The sequence below is a fragment of the Drosophila erecta genome, unplaced genomic scaffold (assembly GCF_003286155.1).
Source record: "Drosophila erecta strain 14021-0224.00,06,07 unplaced genomic scaffold, DereRS2 tig00000000-arrow-pilon, whole genome shotgun sequence".
NCBI lineage: Eukaryota > Metazoa > Arthropoda > Insecta > Diptera > Drosophilidae > Drosophila > Drosophila erecta.
Window position 1 is genome coordinate 18,022,656 of NW_020825194.1, and position 20,499 is coordinate 18,043,154.

At 41.9% G+C, this 20,499-nt stretch overlaps 3 protein-coding genes across 5 annotated transcripts; 1 reads left to right on the plus strand and 2 right to left on the minus strand.

Moving 5' to 3' along the window:
• The first annotated feature begins 9,548 nt into the window (after window positions 1-9,548).
• LOC6552879 (glycogen [starch] synthase) lies at window positions 9,549-15,641 on the plus strand. 3 transcript variants are annotated; one of them, XM_015154702.2, is made up of 5 exons: window positions 9,549-9,752; window positions 12,103-13,076; window positions 13,576-14,443; window positions 14,566-14,701; window positions 15,195-15,641. In XM_015154702.2, the coding sequence occupies exons 2-5, from the start codon at window positions 12,103-12,105 to the stop codon at window positions 15,284-15,286; spliced, it is 2,070 nt and encodes a 689-aa protein (XP_015010188.1). In that variant the 5' UTR covers window positions 9,549-9,752; the 3' UTR covers window positions 15,287-15,641. The 3 variants fall into 3 exon arrangements, with proteins under 3 accessions (XP_015010188.1, XP_026831725.1, XP_001979997.1); XM_026975924.1 differs by lacking the exon at window positions 9,549-9,752 and adding an exon at window positions 10,478-10,828; XM_001979961.3 differs by lacking the exon at window positions 9,549-9,752 and adding an exon at window positions 11,869-12,026.
• Window positions 15,642-15,751: 110 nt separating this feature from the next.
• LOC6552878 lies at window positions 15,752-17,764 on the minus strand. Its single transcript, XM_026975926.1, has 2 exons — window positions 17,670-17,764; window positions 15,752-17,148 (listed from the first exon to the last, which is right to left on the minus strand). Exons 1-2 carry the CDS (start codon window positions 17,682-17,684, stop codon window positions 15,943-15,945), a joined length of 1,221 nt encoding a protein of 406 aa, XP_026831727.1. The 5' UTR covers window positions 17,685-17,764; the 3' UTR covers window positions 15,752-15,942.
• A 953-nt stretch (window positions 17,765-18,717) lies between these two features.
• On the minus strand, window positions 18,718-20,407 carry LOC6552877. The gene is made up of 3 exons (XM_001979959.2): window positions 20,282-20,407; window positions 18,980-20,221; window positions 18,718-18,918 (listed from the first exon to the last, which is right to left on the minus strand). The coding sequence occupies exons 1-3, from the start codon at window positions 20,385-20,387 to the stop codon at window positions 18,743-18,745; spliced, it is 1,524 nt and encodes a 507-aa protein (XP_001979995.1). The 5' UTR covers window positions 20,388-20,407; the 3' UTR covers window positions 18,718-18,742.
• Window positions 20,408-20,499: the final 92 nt, after the last annotated feature.

The following is a 20,499-nucleotide window of genomic DNA, read 5'->3' on the forward strand; positions in this document are numbered from 1 at the left end:
GCGGGTTAACTTTTCGGCTTAGCATAAATTATTCGCGACGGCTCCGAGCGGAAGTCAAGTTCCCCTGCCCCCGGGCAGCGTTTTTCTTGTGATGTGGCAGGCACGCATCTTCATTAAAAACACACACGCTGCAAATTAATGAGCGCCAAACGTGGCTTTGCAGCCCCCCGACACATTTCATACCCTAGTTACTCATCAGATTGGCAATAAACGGCGTGCCGACACGTGAGACAAATGCACATGAGTTTAGAGGCCCTTTTAATGGGTCTCCTGGCTAAATAGAGGGCGGAATAGCTATTAACATGACAGACACAGACACAGACACAGACACAGACAGAGACAGAGACACCGGTCCGGACTGGATGTTTACCCTTGGCTGAAATCAAATTAGCGCCAACGCTGCGTATACGCTATTCAATTGCGTATGCACAATGCCCGTGCAGCTAATAATTTTGTTTTGTCGCTTCGCCCACTGCAGAGAAACTTTTAATGGGATTTCCTCTACAGAGTGCCGTTTGCGTGCTCAAAGTTGACCAAGTTTTGCTTTAACTCTTTCAAGTCGGCAAGTCGGGCCTTTCAAGTCTGCCAGAACTTTTCCCTTTCCACGATCTTTCCTGTTTACCTAGGCCAATTAAAGCGCGGGATGTATGGCGAGAAGTTTTAAGTGCTAATTTGTGTCATCAATGAATATCCGAATTTAGTGGGCTGTTTTTAGAATGGTGAGGAGTATAGATAGAGTACAGAGGATAGAGTATAGATGATAGAGTATAGATGATAGAGTATAGAGGAATATAGATTAAAAAGAAAATTCATTGACAACTCTTTCATTTATTTCATTGAAATTCATTTTTTTTGCAATTTGTTTGATGTTATGATGCAGGAATTCAAAAAAATGAAGAAATGTCCCAAGGCTGAAGTTCTAAACTCACACACTTTTAAAAAATGTTTAAGTTTTCTTTCCTTTCATTACTTTTTCCCCAATTTCTACCGATATTCCAGAAAATGTTAAAAATTTCTCGTTTGCACTCGACTACAGCATTCTATATTGTTTTTTCTTATAGTTCGGTTCACTACCTATTCCAACTTTATTTATTATCTTTGACTAATCATAAACAAACTTTCCTGGTCCTGGTGCAATCTCTATATTCAATCTTATCCCCCCGTAGATTGACTTTAGTTTTCATCAAGTTCCCAAGCTGCTGTAGTGACAATCCAATCCCAGTCTTGGCAAACTCGTGCCCCGGCATAAGGCCACAACTTGCATATTCACGGACTTCATTTCCGTTTTCCATTACAGAGGGAAAAATTTCATTTTCTGCCACACTGATTGGTTCAGCGAACGGGCCTCGACATTGCCACTTTTCCCGTTCACCTCTCCATCTTTCTGGTTAACAGGTGCACACGGGGAAAGTGGAAAAACAGAGGCATACTGCGGTGAGTGGAAATGCTGATGGTGGAAATGGTGGCCATCAGGTGAAAATGCGTGGATTTCGGCAGCTTGTTGAGTGTTTCGCTTTAGCTGCTCACGATTGTTGCCTCGGCAACCTGGTCCCCATCTTCATTCCTTACTTTATCCCTCGTTGATTGCCTTTTAATTAGTTGGAAGCTGATTATGCAAATCTCGACACAACAAGTGCCATAAACAGCATATTAGCTAGTGATGTATGGTATCGATTTAGCAAGGATTCTGCCCTGCCGACAAGTTTGAAAAGTTTTATGGCCCTGCCACGTCTGGCCTTAATATTTAATGGTACAGTTGAGCCTTGAAATCTATAATTTTACATGTGAGACCCTAAAGTAAATATGGTATTTGTAAAAAAAAATTTCTCTTTAACTAAGCTTAAGCTGCATAAAATAAAAAAAATCCATTGCCCATAGCATAGCCTTAATGTTTGAAATAAAGTAAGAAATGAAGGCTTGTATATTTCCCCAAAGTTGAGAAATGATTGCTATAAAACCAGTTTTAATCCACTGACACGGGCGTAAACTGTAGTTCCTTAAGCTTCCTGGAACCGCTTTCCTACCGCTTGTCTCTTGATTTATGTATATTTAATAATTCAGACTTTATCTCACAGAGCCCGGCCTGTTTTTGCCACCATTTCAGCCACAAGCCGCCCAGAACTCACTTACTCATGTGACTGAGCATAAAAATTCAGTATTCCGCTTGGCCGCCTACTGGCTGAGAAAGAGACAGACATACAGGCATAGTGGCCAGAGAGAGAGATGGCAAGGGAGTGCGAAAGGAAATATCACTTACAGACATAAAAATGCAAATTACAATGAGATATGCTGCAGTCCAGCTGGGATGGCACAGAAAGCAAGACGGGAAAAGCGAGGAAAACTTTAACACCAAGTTGGCCTAAAGCTGAAATCAAGAATGAATTATTGGACTTTGCCTGCTGAAGGCCATATTTTTATTCCGAGCAGATTATTGGCCATAGCATTGGGGAATCGCAGGGGCTCAATGGAATGGGACAGCAGCCAAACTTTCTGAAATGGTTCTGGCCAAACTTACTCACAGATTTCCATTGTGATTTTCCGATTTTTGGCCAACATTACGAACACGTGCGCCATGTGATTTATCCAACGGGTGTTCAAATATATGAATAATTGCAAAAGTGCTTGAATAAATTAACATGAAGTTCCGCGAAGATGATTTGGATCTGCAAGCAATCTAATTACAGGGTAATCATCAAGGTTGTTTATAAGTAAAACTCAATAAAAAATGCAGCCAATGCTAAGACATCCAAGCTCGATCTTATGAAAATAAATGAAATTTTAAATACTGTTCAATTTCCTGTACTTTTTTCACCCTCAAATAATAATATCAGCCATTTTTCAATAACAAATTGTTTTCAGTCAGATGCTGTCAATCAAGAAGTGTAGAAAACATTTCAATAAGCCAAGTTCGTGTCACCTGTTGCCGCAAGGTGAGATTGAGTGGCCATGTCAGCAGTTTAACAGTTCACTGGGCACACACGTAACAACCGAGAGAGATGGGTAGAGACAACCAGAGAGAGATGGCTGTAGGAAAAGGACCATCTCAAGTGTCAAATGTGCTGAACTAGAAAAGTTCCAATAAAGATGAAAACAGAATGGTAGGCGATTCGAAATTGAATTTGCCTGAGGAGCATTTTCCCGGCTCACATTTAGGCCCACAATGTGCGCTTGTGTGCGTGTGTTGAGGCCAAGGTTGTTAAATTTTAACGCTTTTGCCTTCTGGCAATTTGCATGCCTGTGGTTAAAGTGCTTATCATTATAATCAACGCCCGAGCATCGAAATTCATGTAAATAGAAGTCGAACTGTTTTATACACTTTCATAAAAGAGTAAAGCGCGATTAGTCAGCGAGAAATAAGCAATTAATTGTTAATAGTTTATGAGGAATTTAATTTAATTAGATTTTATTGTAGGATATTATTTAATTTTCAAAACTCTAATTAATCCTTCAAATCGTATATTTTCTGGAATGCAAATACTTTTCCACATTAACTTGCAGAGAAACCCGTAACAAGTGCCTAATAATTTTTCATCACGTGTCAGAGGGAGGGGATTTCATTGTTATGAGTATTGTTGATGTGACAAGCTCATTTTACGTTTATTAACTTGACGAGCAAACAAGGCGGTGTATTCACGATTGTGAGAGCCCCTTTGACACCAAAAATATATTTTCGGTTTATTTTTGGACGGCCAGCGTGACTGATAAACGTGAAGCTCGATTATAGGTAACTGTCCAGCAGTCGTGATCCCATTGATACAGATTGCCAATTTCACGCGTCCAAAGCTATATTATAATTATAATTAGCAGCCACTATTTTTGTGTTGACTTCATTTCCTGTGTTTGCTTACCACTTGAGGATTTGTGTATTTCCTCCAGCTTGATTAGGCTAATCGCATTGCTACTGATAAGCTGCGATTGGCAGCAACTATTGGCAGTCGATAAAAGTTTGCGGCTATATTTAGCGCACGTGTTCCCAAATGTGTGGGCGTAATTTCAATAAAATCATATCTAAATATGCTAGAAAACAGTTGGTATTATCTTGCATTATCATAAACTTAAGTGGACTTTTATGTATAAAGCCCCAAAACATTTTTAGTACATTAATCATGCTACGCTTTTGCAATTTATACTTTCCTTCTCATAACTCAAGGGGATTTTCCGCACTTCCGTCCTTGCGACAGTCACCAAAAGCATATATGTGTAGGGATATGTGCATATGCCCATATTCGAGAGCCCCCAACTGACAGCACATTCGTCAGGACATTTTGCCTGCCTCAGCAAACCCTTTGGTCCTGTGTCATGCCCTCTTCCAAATCGTATAAAACTTTCACGCCATTTTCTATTTGTTTTCATTTCCTCCCCCTTGCTGTTTCAGTTGTGCCCTTTTCATTTTGTTTTGTTTGTTGTGGCTTTTGGCGAATTCCGACGTTTCATCGCGCCTTTAGTGGGGGATATCCTCGCAAAAAAATCAGGAGCAGAAAAACAATAAAAATTGGAAAGACTTTTCTCGCCCCGAAACTCATTTGCATAGAATTTAGCTGGGCTAAGCCAGAATGAAACTTCCCCGGGCAAAAGTCTTGAATGATTTCCCCTTTAAAGCACATTTTACTTTGCCTTCTATTCATTTCTTTATTTTATGTTTTTTTGATGCGCTACATAAAACTATTTATGAAATGCCGATGGGAAGTTTTTTTTATACACCACATATGCGATTTTTTTGGGACTGCACTTTGCTCTGCCATCTCTTATGTTTTATGGCCAGGACTTTGTTTTTATGGCAATTCCTGCCCCATGACTTTGCTCCGAATGCACAAGTAGAATCAGCCGCCTCGTAAACATTAAAGTTACAAAAAAAAAGAAAAACAGAACGTTAATGCTGTGGAATGGAATGCTTTCAGCGCCATTTGGAATAAATCAATAGGGGAGCTGATAAATCACAGTTCCGCTCATTGATTAGCTAACGATGCGCCTGTAATTTCTTGTTGGGCAGGAAAAATCTTCAAAACATTCAATTAGCTTGGCTTAAGTATTTTGAGGGGACAACACAGGAGAAAGAACTTTAATTAATTGGGATTTTTGATTATTTTGTATTAGTAATTTGTACATTAAAGAGTATTTTACAAATCTGTACTGACTTTTATATACCGGCAATAACAAAATGTTATATTGAAACCTGAGTTACCCCCGTGTTCCATATTTATTTATTATTCTTAATAAATCAAGTTTTTTTAGCTTACCAAACGACGCTAGGTTCCTTATACTTTTGCGGACCTTTTGAGTTTCCTAAATATTTAATGTGGCACGTTTCTTAAATTTCACTTTGCCGCCTCGCGAGTCGCGTCTTTACATTACACGCACATATACATGCATATTTTATGTGTCCTGATGCTATTATTTTTTTTTATTTACGACATTTAATTTTATATTTATGTACTTTGATTTTCATTACACGATGCGGATTTGCGGCCCGCTTAACCTGCTCAAGAAAACAAGAGAAAATAGAATGTCGGCATGAACAAGGCATACGTATTGTATTATGGGTCCGCGTTGCTCATATAATTCGGTTTTATTTGATTTGATTTCATTTTTTTTGCGTGTTTTTATTTCCGTTTGGTGTTAGCGGGATTCGAACGTCTGCGGGCGTTCCTCAGATTTGAAGGCGTGACAACCAAATTATTGCCGGGATAAATGAATCTCGGCTCATCATATAAAGTGATTCAGGTTGCGTTGCTTGAATGCGGAAAACTCGTAAGTGCTCTTCAATTAAATTGCCTGAAAATTTGGTGCGCTCAGCATAACTTGAGTGAACTTGTTCCTGGCCTTTCCTTTACTTTTCTCGCACACTTTGCAGCAGCTCGGTGCTAGAGGCAAATAAGCCTTGTTCTCGCCACACAGATGTTGAAATACCCTAACATATCAAAACAGACTAAAAGAAGAGATTGTTTTAAAACAAAAATGTAAATGTATAAATGCAGAACGTTTTAGTAAACGATTAAATTTAATGAAATAAATTATGTACGAGTATAGCCAAACATAACGAAACCAATCTGTTAAATGTATAAATATTTATTTATTTATTTAAATATGCATTGCGAAATGATAGCAAATGAGTACAAAATGCCTATGCCTCGACTGACTGCTGAGTTATTGTCATTAAAATTTTGGCTATTTCCGAAAGAGCTCGGAGCTTCCTTGCTGTGTAGCGATGCTCGCTTAAATTAATTACGCAATTTAACTGGTTTTTCCTACAAATCGCATTATAAAGTGGTTTTTGATGTTGCCCCTTCGAGATTTTCACTGTGGCAGGTGCAACGGGGGCAAAGTTGTGCCACCGCTTGAATTGGCCTACCGGGCGTATGCTTAATATAGAAGCAAGGCGTTTAAGAAAAACATTAATTAAAGCTGCGTAAAGCGCGTAGGGGAATTATTAACATCATTTGATGTCAGAGATTTGGAAAATGTAATTTTGCCGTTTTTTTTTTTCAAATTATAAGTCTTCATTTCTACTTCGTGGGCTTAGTTGTATTTCCAATGTAATAGGGTTTGAGCACAGGAACCTGTTTTAAGTTTTTGGCATTATTTAGTTATTCATTTTTTAAATGGTTACCAATTTAAATTATGTGTTTGTTTTCTTTTTTTCGGATTTTCTTTGTTTGAAAAATTATTTTAGCGTGACTTTCTGCGTTTTGAACCTTTCGACGGAACTTTCAACATGGCTTTAAACCGATCACTATTTTGAAGCTCAGCTGAGAAGCGCGAGGACAACCGACTGCCGCCAGTGGCGAATAGTAAATGACAGGTTTGTCCCTTGTCCTGGAGATAGTTGGGCCATAGTATTTGCGACTAGTTGCCACTCGCTGGTGAGTTATTAAAAAGGCAACAACTGACAACGACAACGACAACGACAACGGAACGCACTTTGAATATTTTCCGAGCACACGAAGGATGTGCGCTCGGAGTTCAGAACACGCAGCTCGGAGTTCGGAGCCCAACAAAACCGCACGCAACGTGCAACAGCCGCCAACTGATGGGCTTTATGTTCATCTGCCATTGCCAGGCAGTCACCCACACAAATACCCCCAAACACCAGCCACACACACACACACACACACCCAAACGCACTCACACAGATACACGGCGTTTGTTGATAACAGTTTTCGAATTTCGAATTCGCGTCGTCAGCTGCTGTGGCTTCTGTTTTTGCTGCTCCCGCTGCTGTGGCGCCTTTTTTGTGTACAAACACTGTCAGCATCCTCCGGCTAGCACCACCCACAGCAAGCGCCCACCCGCCACCAGCACCACCCACAGCGCAACCACGTTCACCATGTTGCACGTTCGGTATGTGTAAACGCATGCGCCGCGCAGTAGGCAACACTTTTTACACAGTATTCATGTGATTAGAACGAATGCGCTATTTATAATGCAAGCATTTACAATTTTTAGAAAATATAATATTATTCTTGGAATATATGATAACTTATTTATTAGTAATAGTATTTTCTAGGAGTTTTAATGATATCAAGGCTGAGCATCGTGTTTTTGGTTACGACTACTGATGATGAATGCTTTTTTCAATATTTTCTTATAATATTTTCCTAATAATAAAGTATTTTCTTTTTAGGATCTTATGTGGTAGTAATGAAGTAATGAGTATCTTTTGGTTGAGATCATAAGCCTACACTAATTTCCAGCTGTCTTGGTCGCTTCTTGTGCCACATAAGCGCAATCAACGCAACCTCGACTTTTTTGAGAAGCTTCTTTCGTTGTTATCTTTATTGTCCTGCAATATTTCGGCAGCGGGTGTTATGGCAGTGGGCTTGTTGGTGGCGGGTGTCATGACATAAATTAGCCACATTTCAGTTGGACGTCCCTTAACCTTAAGTCGGTTAAGTTGGGCTCCCACCAAATGCCTTATTCCATTGCCGGCTGACTGGAGTTCACGTGCCTAGCCATGGTCACTAATGAATTATGGCCAAGTTTTTAATTAAGCTCTTTATGGCGTGGTCAAGGCATTTGGCCTCGATAATTCCCGTTTATTTTCAAATTCCCGTGCCTTTTTGGGTTTTTTTTTTGTGGGGTGATAGTGGCAGTTAAGTCTGAACAATAATAATAAATATAATTTGTGGAGTAGTCTTTAGAAAATTCAAATTTCATGAATTGCTGTATAGATAGGATCATTACACAAATAGTGCAGAAATTCAACAACCTTTGCTTAATAAAAATTCACACCGCACATTTATTTATTTGGGCAAAGAGCCAACATGTAACACTGTCCTTGACCCACGAATATTCCGAACAATTTGTGTATTCCCTGGCCACAAAGATAAGGCAGTCATGAGTGTGACCATTACGACTATGAAGTGTAAGTGTGAATGTGAGTCCTGGTGACGATTGTCCCTGCAGGAAATTGCAAAACTAACTAAAATCGAAGGAAGGGGGCCAAAATGAGAGGGTGAAACAAGTGAGCCAAATGCAATCCAAAATGATTTACAGTGAAATGGCAAGGATATGTCATAAACATAAAAGTCGGCGCTTCTCATATTGTCCTTGTGCCATTGTGTCTGTTATCAATGGATGTTTGTGAAGGACACAAAGAGCAAGTCGCTTCAAAGACATTGAAAGCAGACGAGTGGTCTACAGGGCACGAATAATAATATTAATGTCCTTTGACCTTGGGAACCGACGATAAAGTCAATGGTACAGCCTCACCTACCGTCGGAGTAATTAAACATTATTAAAACTTTTTTTTAAATTTCTTGTACTCCGTACGTTAGTTTTTCTTCTTTGAAGAAAATGTATTGAAATATTTGCGGTTACTCAATTGACCCAGTTATCCTGCTCCATCGCTCTCTTTCTATTCGTAAATGACTGCCTGTTCTTCACACTTTTCAATTAATAAACATAAAAACGCAAGCTCGAAATGAAAGAATGGGAATTGAAAGGCGACTGGGAAGTTGCGTGTCCATCTCCCAGTTTTAATTGAGGTTAAGTGAGCGGATATTAAATTGTTTATAGAGCAAGGTTACGACAAACTGTTCAAATTTCTGTGAAATATGTCTTTTTATGAGAAAACCGAAGAAAATTCAAGGTGAGCTCTGACGGTGGACAATTAAAGGTTTATATAGACAACATGATTTGGCTCAAGGTAAGATTGTAACTAAAGCCAAATATGAAATTCAAATGTGCAAAACAAAAAACCTTTTCTATAATATAATATAATATTATATAATATTATTTAATATAATATAAATAATTTTACAAAAATTTTTGTTGTTTTTGGTACTAAAAAAATGTAATAGAGCTAGTTACTTGAGTATTTTTGTGTTTCTTGAAAAGAAAGCGCAAAATTGTTCGGATGCAATTGTACTTTAATATGAGTGTTTTAGACTCGCGCAACTTTGAAATTCCCGCCCTATGGCGAAGTACAAACATTTTCTTAAAGCTGGCAATGCTGCTTGCGTTACTTGCTTACGTTATTTCAATAACAAGAAGTTGGCGCTCACTTTTTAAAAGGAATATTTTACCGCTCTTCGTACGGTCACTTTATTCGTACAATATTCACCTGGTCGCTCTCTCTTTTTCTCCTTGCGCTCTCTCCGCATTTCTCTCTGCGCAAACTCCCACTCGCCAGTGCAACAACAAAAACAAGAACGCTCCCGGGTGCCCATGGATTTTCTTTTTGTTTTCGAATTCTTTTTCAGTTATTCGTTTTGTTTCGTGTGACCAACAACAGCGACTGCGGTGGCTCTAAGGTGATTGAGTTTATTTCCGAGATCGGGGGACTATATAATACACAGCCGTGCGCGTGCCAAACCTAAAGTTATTCCCACACACCGATTGATGCACATTTAAGCAAACATCGTTATCAGCGGGATTTTGTTGCATTTAGCAATTGGCGCCAAGCGGACATGCGTTATCAGATTATTCGCACTACCTGCTGGAAAAGTGATAAACGCGAAACATAAACAAAATGCGGTGATAAGCGTTATTGCCCTTATCAATGCGCCGGCCGCAAGAAAATAAAAATTCCTGGCGTCCTCTCTCCCACTCTCTCCCCCCTCCACCTTCTTTTGGCCACCTCAGGGAGTGCAGCAACAAAATTATCAAGTTTTCAAACTTGTTGAGCGGGTTGAATACGGGAACAACAATTGCTACAACAACAAAAATATGAACAAAACAACAACAAAAAGGGGCGCAAGAAGCAAACTATACCAATAATGGTGAACAATTTTTAATACTCTCCCTCTCTCAGCAGCACGCCAATGACCTTTATTTGACTTTTAGCTGGCAATGAAAAAATATCTCTGCCTGCCACAAACACACAAACACACACGTACACTTGAGGTCTCTCAACTGCTTGCCGTTGTCGTTGTTGTTGCTGCTGCGTTGTTGTTGTTGCTCTTTTTGGAGTTGCGTTGCAGCAGTGCATGTGTGCGGGTGCGAGCGAGATAGCACAAGAGCCTTCATTTTCACCTCTTTCTTCGCAATTGAAAAACCAAATTATCAAGTGCAAGAAGTCGAAAATTGTTCAACTGTTAGTAGTAGTGTCAAGAGCTTTTCCTCACTTTTACCTTTTCTCACATTCGTTTGTTAATTGCTTTCAAACATAATTCTGAGTGCCAAGTGCGAAGTGACAAGGAGAGAAGTGCAATCGAGTGAAAGTCAAAGAGATCTCTTCACGTGGATATCACGCCCTCTAGCGGCGGATTAGGCGGATAAACTCCTGAAAAAAGTGCTACGATACGAAGATTTAATTCTTCTCCACTCATATCCTGAGTAATAGTTTGAGTTTCAGTAAAGATAACAGCGCAAACTTAGGAAGTACAAGGTATGGCAGTACAAAGGTAGTCTTAATAAATTTGGGTGTTAGGCGATGGCCAATGAGTGATTCGATTTATATTAGGTACAAATCCAGATAAATTATATATTAATACAGAGCCGGCGTAGAGAAAGTTAAGGCCAGATATTATGGAACGTATTTTGTTATATCAACACCGATAAGATAATTACAATGTTAAATGATTTCATTGCCTCGGCTCTCTGAGCCAATTAATATTTTACGGTTTCTTCGTTTGCCAAGGTCATTCTGGACAGTTCAATTAGCAATGTACAAGCCCGCTATGACATTAACTTTTAAAAGATGAGTAAACCTGAACATAAATATTTTGGAAAACTAAGTAAGTAGAAGACGAACTCTAAGCCTGACGCCTTCAGCATTTTCCTCTTAATTTGTGACGTTGACAATTGAAACATTTACCAAATTTGCATGTATACATATACATAAATATAGAGCGGAAAATTGGCAAACTCATCATTGCTCACCAATGAGGCTGAACATTTCCGACATCCGAAAATAGACCTTTGCCTTATGGACGGACGCCTCGTCTATAGCTATAGTATGTTATAATATGGCACGTATGTACATAAGTGACCGACTGTCAGGGACATGGGCGATGTCGCATAGAAGCGCTTATCAGTCCATAAACTGCAGCGATGCAACTGCACTCGGCTGATAGCGGATCGATCGCACCTCGCTGCGTGGTGATGCAACAAATGCCGGCATGTGATGACAATGAATACCAATACCAACAGCGCGAAACATCAAGCGCGGTCGATGCACCGCGATAAATGAGATGTTCTTCAGCCAGGTTACTCCTATTTAGACCGATCGGAACTTAAAAACCTATGAGTTCAATTTTTTGGACATACCCAAGGCTGTGTAGAATGCATCAAACTGCACATTCCTTTAAAATATTTTTTCAACTCATAGCTGTATTTACGAAGTAAACGTTTTGGTTTAATGTACAAGTGTAAAGCGATAAGGAATCGATGCTTGTAATGTGGGTCAAGCCGGTGGCTAAATTTAGTTGACACTATCAGTCCGCATCGAGAGCCTCAGCGGAGAGGTTCAGCTACAGATCAGCGGCGCCTAGTTTATAGCATCCCATTCCCAGCATATCAAGAAGATGCGCAGACAGCAGTCCTACCGCTTCGAGGACAATGAGTCCACCTCTTACGCCCTGAGGGTGCGGAATAACTTAAGGCAGGACGAAACGCTGATTATACGAAAACTAATTGCTTCTATTTCATACTTCGTTCCAGATGAATCGACGCTTTTCGAGAGTGGAGTCCGGGGCGGACCTGAAGGATTATTTCGATCGAGGTGACATCGCCTCGCGGGAGAATCGCTGGAACTTCGAGGTGGCATGGGAGGTGGCCAACAAGGTGGGCGGCATTTACACGGTGATCCGGTCGAAGGCCTATGTCTCCACCGAGGAGATGGGTGAGCAGCTGTGCATGATGGGTCCCTACAAGGAGCACTGTGCCCGCACCGAGATGGAGGAGATGGAGTTCCCCAGGGGAAATCCCCTGCTAGATGCTGTCAACTCCTTGCGCTCGCGAGGCTATAAAATCCACACCGGTCGTTGGCTGGTGGACGGCAATCCTCAACTGATTCTGTTTGATATTGGATCCGCCGCCTGGAAGTTGGATCAGTTTAAATCGGAGATGTGGGAAAAGTGCCACATTGGAATACCTCATTTGGATATCGAGACTAACGATGCCATTATCCTGGGCTTTATGATTGCCGAATTTCTGGAGGAGTTCCGCAACTTTGCCGTGACTTATTCTCAAAACAATGAACTGAGTGCTCCGAGGATTGTCGCCCACTTCCACGAATGGCAAGCTGGCGTGGGTCTCATTGTGCTGCGCACACGTCTGGTGGAGATTGCCACTGTGTTCACCACCCATGCAACATTGTTGGGTCGTTACTTGTGCGCCGGCAACACCGATTTCTACAATAACCTGGACAAGTTCGCCGTGGACGAAGAGGCGGGCAAGCGTCAAATCTACCATCGCTACTGCCTGGAGCGAGGTGCCACCCACTTGGCTCACGTGTTCACCACCGTCTCCGAGATTACGGGCTACGAGGCGGAGCATCTGCTGAAGCGCAAGCCGGACATCATCACGCCGAATGGATTGAACGTGAAGAAGTTCTCGGCCATCCACGAGTTCCAGAATTTGCACGCCGTTGCCAAGGAAAAGATCAACGAATTCGTGCGGGGTCACTTCTACGGGTGAGTACACAATACCGATCTCCTGGTTACCAAATCCTCAATATCAGTTATCCGCATAAGACTGCAAATATGTAGTTTTTGACCTAATTGGCAATGACAATCCAACGAGAGATAGTATTAGATAGATAGATAGTATTATCTGAAGGAAATGTTATGCGGAAATGTTTTCAATATTCTACACCCTTGAATAAAGGTTAATCGATAGAGGCATGGCATTCTATAAGCTACGTATATGATTATATGATTTCATGTCTATAATACTTTAATGTTAGAATGGAACTTAAAGATTAATACTAAAGGGATTATATTGATTTACACTTTAGATAGAAATAAATTTGGGGATAATCAATTAATGATCAGAGCTATTGATATTTCCATTCTACGAGTATGCTTGATTTATCTGAATCTGACAAAATGCTCGTTCATGTGAAAGTTGTGTAGTAATAAATAATATTGGTAGTCACTTTCTTAAATCCAATTATATTCTCTATCTCTATAGCCACATTGACTTTGATTTGGATAAGACCCTGTACTTCTTTATCGCCGGTCGCTATGAGTTCGGAAATAAGGGAGCCGACATCTTCATCGAGGCGCTGGCCCGTCTGAATGCGATGCTGAAGCACGAGAAGCCGGACACCACGGTGGTGGCCTTCCTCATCTTCCCCACCAAGACCAACAACTTCAACGTGGACTCGCTGCGAGGACATGCCGTGATCAAGCAGTTGCGAGATACGATCAACAATGTCCAACAGGCCGTGGGCAAGCGTATGTTCGATACCTGCCTGCAGGGCAACATCCCCAATGCCGATGATCTCCTCCAGAAGGATGACCTGGTCAAGATCAAGCGTTGCATGTTCGCCATGCAGCGCGATTCGATGCCGCCTGTTACCACGCACAATGTGGCTGATGACTGGAACGATCCGGTGCTATCCTCAATACGTCGTTGCCATCTGTTTAACTCGCGCCACGATCGCGTCAAGATGGTCTTCCATCCGGAGTTCCTCACATCCACAAACCCTCTGTTTGGAATCGATTACGAAGAATTTGTCCGTGGCTGCCACTTGGGTGTCTTCCCCTCATACTACGAGCCCTGGGGTTACACTCCCGCCGAGTGTACGGTGATGGGAATTCCTAGCGTAACCACCAATCTGTCCGGTTTCGGCTGCTTCATGGAGGAGCACATAAGTGATCCCAAGTCCTACGGTATCTACATCGTGGACCGCCGCTATATAGGATTGGAGAACAGCGTTCAGCAGCTGTCCAGCTTCATGATGGAGTTCTCCAGGCTGAACCGTCGCCAGCGCATCATCCAGCGTAATCGCACTGAGCGGTTGAGCGATCTTCTGGACTGGCGCACCCTGGGCATTGTTAGTATTCATTGGGTTTAGTTACATCAAAAGCCGCAGAAGCGTTCAAATATTAATATTAGTTTACGCATTTTTCACATTATTTCACATTATTAACCGATGATGCTCGCTTTTATTTGCAGTACTACAGACAGGCCAGGGTTAAGGCCCTGCAGGCTGTTTACCCAGACTATGTGGATGAATTGTCCCTCTATGGATCGAAAAACAACTTGATCTTCTCGCGACCGCACAGCGAACCTCCCAGTCCTACTTCATCGCGTAAGTGGCAGGAAGAAGACGCAGATCGCTAGAAAAATAAATATTTCATCCAAATTTATTCAATACACTCCAATGTAAATGCATTTTTAAATACTTTTGATGTACTTTCGCTCAAAAAGATTTTATTCGTTACACAGTCTTGAATAAAACAGCTGTTGGACATTCCACTTTGTAGCATTACGATTCTCATTAAGTAATAAAAAACGTGAATAAATTCCCGTCAGCTTTGTTAAGTAGTAAGCCCGAACTTGTTAAATAATGTTAAATAATGAAGTCCAAAAGAGCGCTGCGAATATTAACTCGCTTTAATGTTCGTGAGTGCAATTCTATTATATTTACTGATAAAGCTGTGCAAAAATGATTGAATACTTTTAGACTACTAAAGTTTTTAGCAAGATCTTGAAGGCGGAAATGAAAATATTTAATTTATACGCGATTGTGCTGTTATTATACAAATGAAAAATGAATTGTCTAATAAAATGTTTATCGCCAGGACACACCACACCAGCTCCATCGGTCCACGGTTCGGATGATGAGGACTCCGTGGATGAGGAGACCGAGCTCAAGGAATTGGGCATTAAGTAGAGTACTTCGCCAAATGGATGACCCTTATAATTGTAGCGAGCAAGCCAACTAAAATCAACACACGCGCAATATTACCATAAGTTCCAGTAGTCTTGTTCCACCAATGTTCATCGAAATGGGGGCAAAACTCCCGCTCGGAAGCCTTCGAAACTATCTACCTGCAATTGGAATACCAGAACAAATGTCTAATCAAATTATTAATATTATGTATGCCCAGATCGCAAGCGTAAGCATTCGAGCACGTCGAGTCCAGATTTTATTAAACGTTGTTTAGTCTATAAGGAGAACGGGGTCTCCCCGCCCTGTCACCATGCTTTATACCCTGCCTATCAAATAAATCGTTATATAAAGTACATTTTGATGCATGTTACCAACTGAAATACTGATAAGCAGCGATAATTGGCAGCTAATTCCTAAGAGGGGAAATCCCAGGAATAAATTTTCTTAGAATAAGGCTATTAAGACTTCAAATAATAATTTTTTTAATTTGCAACATCACTTTAATTCGGTAAAGGAAATATTATTATACAGAAATGGCGAGCATAGTAGTAGTTATCTAAAGAAATCTACGTTCTGGTTAAAGAAAAATACTTATAGTTGCGGAAGCAAAGTGCTTGCAGAAAATCTGGGAAGTTTGTGGCTTTATCTGGCATTGATTAGTTGCGATTCCGTGTGCTGTAAGATGATCTCGCAAAGTGGCGGGGGCTTTGACGGCGTCTCCTTCGCTGGGCTGGAACGTTGTAGTCGTCCCATTCATCTTCATCGACTGGTGGATGTCCAGGTGACCCTTGCTGAGCATCTATGGTGTCCTCCGCGCTTGGGCAATTTTGGGTGCCGTCACATAAGTTCCATCCTTCGTCATCTGAACCTGCGTTGGTCTTGTCTACATCGGTGTCGTCGTTGTCTGCATAGTTGTTGTCGTTTGTGGGCGGGAAATTGTTAATGATTGGATACGCCACGTAGGGATTGTACATCAAAATAGGACTGGAGTACATGGGTGGAGATCCGTATCCCTGGAAGCAGGCTGCACATTGGGCTTGCAGACCATACTGCAGAATGTACCCGTAGGGATAATTGAGACACTGCTGGCAAGTATTGCGTTTCACCCTCGTCGGCTGGACGAAATTTCCATTTTGGCCTGGATTTTGCCGGCAATTGAAATAAGGCCACCTGTTGCCTATGTATTGACAGGGTGTAGCTTCGGTGGACTTCCTCTGGTGGATTTTCTTTCTCCGGGGCACAAATTCGATGGTCTCGTGGCACTGATCCGAGTCTTCGGCGTCACATTGCACCACTCTTCTGGCCAACATCACTTTGGCCTGACACTTTTCGCCACAGACTAGCTGTCTGCTTTTCTCCCTGCAATGGCGACCATCCACCTTCTCACAGTCCCGATCCAAACGCACCACAAAGCAGCAGGATCCCTTGTCAGTGTAGCCCAATCCAAAACGTCCCCCCACCTGTGAGACATTCTGCTGCACCTGGACATTGACCTCATTGCGATTTTGGATTTGGTGTTCGATTATATTGTGGATTTCGTTGGTCAGCCGAACAATGTTGGTCGTATTAATAGGGGCCTGAGAACGGTCCACTATGTTTGTGTCGTTAATGCCCTGAACCATCAGGGGCTTGTCGTACAGCTCCGGGCAAACAGGACACTCGTCCTCGCACAACCGTTTGCCAGCGCAGACATTGATGCAATTGTCCCTGTTATCCTGGCATTCCTCGTAGTCATGGAGAGTGGGTTGATCGTAGTTCTGGAGAGGAGTGTGTATAACTATCGTTTTGTTTTTAGGCTGATCCTCCGCGGTGGCACCAAAGGTCAGCAGGTGGAGTAGTCCACATACAACCCACAGTTTCAGCTGCGAAAATATAATCGTTTACGTTGCATTTTTTTTAGAAAGCTTTTAACTGAAGTTTAAAGCTAATCACACGAAAAATGCCTTCATCGTTGATTTAAAATATACACCATTTCCTGAACTGTAATTTTTCCAAAATATGGGAATACTTTTTAAATCAAAATGTTTTCTTTAGGATAAAATTAGAGTCCAAACCTTTGTCTATTTTTTGCAAAATAAAGTAAAGAAAGCCACAGTGTAAGCTGACCCTTATGTTAATTTCTAAAAGTCTTGGGAAATACAATACATCCTAAAAGTCTAAAACGTGAGCAATTAGTGGTTTTACCTAATTTATGTAAAAATACATGTGCCACTACATCTGCCAAGACTAATAACATGTGATGTTATCTTCAATAATAAATGGGACCATTAAATTGGCTACTATCGGACCATCAGCCAAAGTTCAGAACACTCACTGATAGCAATAGTAAAAATAAACCAATTGCCTTGAATTTTTTTCGCGAATTCGCGAATTTATTACTGACCTCGGAATGTGGCATTATCGAATGTCTGGCGGACCCTTTGGTTTGCTTCCAGCTTATGGGACATCCGATTGTGCCAAGAGTAGAGTTTAAACTGCAGTAGTTCAATTTATGCCACCAGCCATCATAGTTACCCTCGAAGATAAGTTTAGATAACACTATCAAGGAATTGATTACTGGTGAAGCTTTCACTCAATTACCTGAGTCATTTGCAATTCCACGGTTTTCCTAGAAGCACCACAAATATAGCTCATGCGAATGGATTTCAAGCAGATTCTATGACTGATAAGGATTTTGCACTTCACCAGTCATTGCCAACTGGTGTCAGAACGTACACATTATAGATACATCCGCTTTCCACACATCTAGGCAGAGCTTTTTGCTGCCTTGGCGCTCGGAATGTTGGGATATGACGCACTGTTTCATATCAATACTGTGCACTATGACGTCAAATCTTAGAACTATTGCAGATAAAATAGTTTATAGTCAACCGGAACTGTGAGATTCTTTACGTATCAAATAGGCTGTTGTATTATAAAAAAGATTATTATTAGAATTTGCATTTCTTCAATCATTTAAAAAAGTATTTATTGAAGGCATTTTTATGCCTGTTACTCGTTGAGTACACGGGTATACTAGATTTGTTGGAAAGTATGTGGCAGGCAGAAGGAAACGTTTGCGACCATATAAAGTATATATATTCTTAATCAGGATCAATAGTCGAGTCGATCTGGCCATGTCCGTCCGTCTGCCCGTATGAACATCTCGATCTCAGGAACAACAAAAGCTAAAATGTTGAGATTATGCAGCTTCCAGAGACATAGACGAAGCGAAAGTTTGTTTCCAAAGTTTGTTTGTTTGTTGTCACGCCTACTCTAACGCCCACAAACAGCCCAAATTGCAAAATGTGATATTATTCATTTTTTAATATATATATTACGCCCTCAAACCGACCAAAACTGTCACGCCCACACTTTTGAAAAATATTTTAATATATTTTTACTTTTTTATATATCTTGTAAATTTCTATAAATTAATTTACATATGTGGTTTATATATTTTGCCCTTTTCGAGAGTTATCCACTCAGAGCCCATCCATCTTCCGGCCGGCATCCGATTTGGCCAGCGTATTGGGAGCAGTATTGGGCCTGATCATAGTAGGCACAGTTGTGGGTGCTGCATTTGTAGGAGTAGCAGTACGAGGAGCAGGTCGAAAAGTCAGCCAACGCACAGCCACTGCAGTCATAGAGGTCTAAAGGGGAAACCCAGAAGAAATGAGGCTTAATCCGTGGAACTAATATTACTAAACTCACTCTGAGGTTGTTGACAAGTGCCATAATTGGACTGGCAGCCCTGACCTGCCCAGTTGGGAGGGATGACCACCATCTGGTTGTTGGACTGCGTCCAGGTAGTAACTGCTGGCGGAGCGAGCATCACCTTGTTGGCACTGCAGAAGGAACCACACTGCTGCTGGCTCCTGCTGAAGCACTTGTACTGCACTTGACCCACCTGGTTGGTGCAGACCCGAGGAGCGTATACAATGCAGCAGGGTGTTGAAGGTGGCTGCGGCGCCACCACTTCCTCATCCTCTTCCTCCTCAGAGACTAGTCCTGGGATAGTGATGGAGGCGTTTACCTTGACGTTGTTCACATTGTTTAGGATCAGGGGGGGCTGTGTTCCAGGCAGCTGGTGAATAGTGTTCTCTATGTGGATGGTACCGAGTTCCAATGGCTGTGGTTTCGAGCACCGGATTCCCGTCCAAACATATCCTGCTGGACAGCGGGTCCGAATGCAGCGACCTTCGGCGTATAAGCTATTTTCTCCGCAGAAAAGTAGACGGCAGACACCTCTCACCAAGATTGTTCCCTCTGGACATCGGATAATGGGAGCTGGTGGTGGCATAGTGACTGGGATTGGGGTCGGGAGAGGTGTAGACTTAGGTGCCGGCGCTGGTTGTTCAGTAACACTTGGGGGAGTTGTTGTTGGTGTAGGTGTTGTGCAAGGATTTTGAGGAGTGTTGGGGCAAATGGGAGGACTAGGAAGAATTGGATCCACTGTAGGATATTGTGGAGTGTTGGGGCAACCTGGAGTACTAGGAACAACCGGATTCACTGTAGGACATTGAGGAGTGTTTGGGCAACCGGGAGTACTAGGAACAACCGGATTCACTGTAGGACATTGAGGAGTGTTTGGGCAACCGGGAGTACTAGGAACAACCGGATTCACTGTAGGACATTGAGGAGTGTTGGGGCAACCGGGAGTACTAGGAACAACCGGATTCACTGTAGGATATTGAGGAGTGTTGGGGCAACCGGGAGTACTAGGAACAACCGGATTCACTGTAGGATATTGAGGAGTGTTGGGGCAACCGGGAGTACTAGGAACAACCGGATTCACTGTAGGATATTGAGGAGTGTTGGGGCAACCGGGAGTACCAGGAAGAACAGTAGTCACAGGATTGGGAGGATTGCATACAATCCCTGTTTGACCCCCGCACTGGTTATTATACACATTCACAATAGTGGGGCTGCAACCGCCATTGGCATTTCCCTGACCTGGGATTTCAAAGACGTCATTAATGGAATGATGGATAACGGCTTCCAAGTCGAACTTACCAATTTGGCAGGGATTTGGTATATAATTGGTGATAACCCTCGCTGGAAGTATGCATATTAGCAGCAGCAGCCGCTGCACCCAGCTACACTCTTTGCGATTAGACATTCTGATTCGAACTAAGCCGGCTCACCGAGTACGGGGATTCGGTACCACTGCAGCTGTAGCCCAAGCGACCTTCACTGTTATCTCATGAAGGTTATCGCAGCGCCAGCAATTA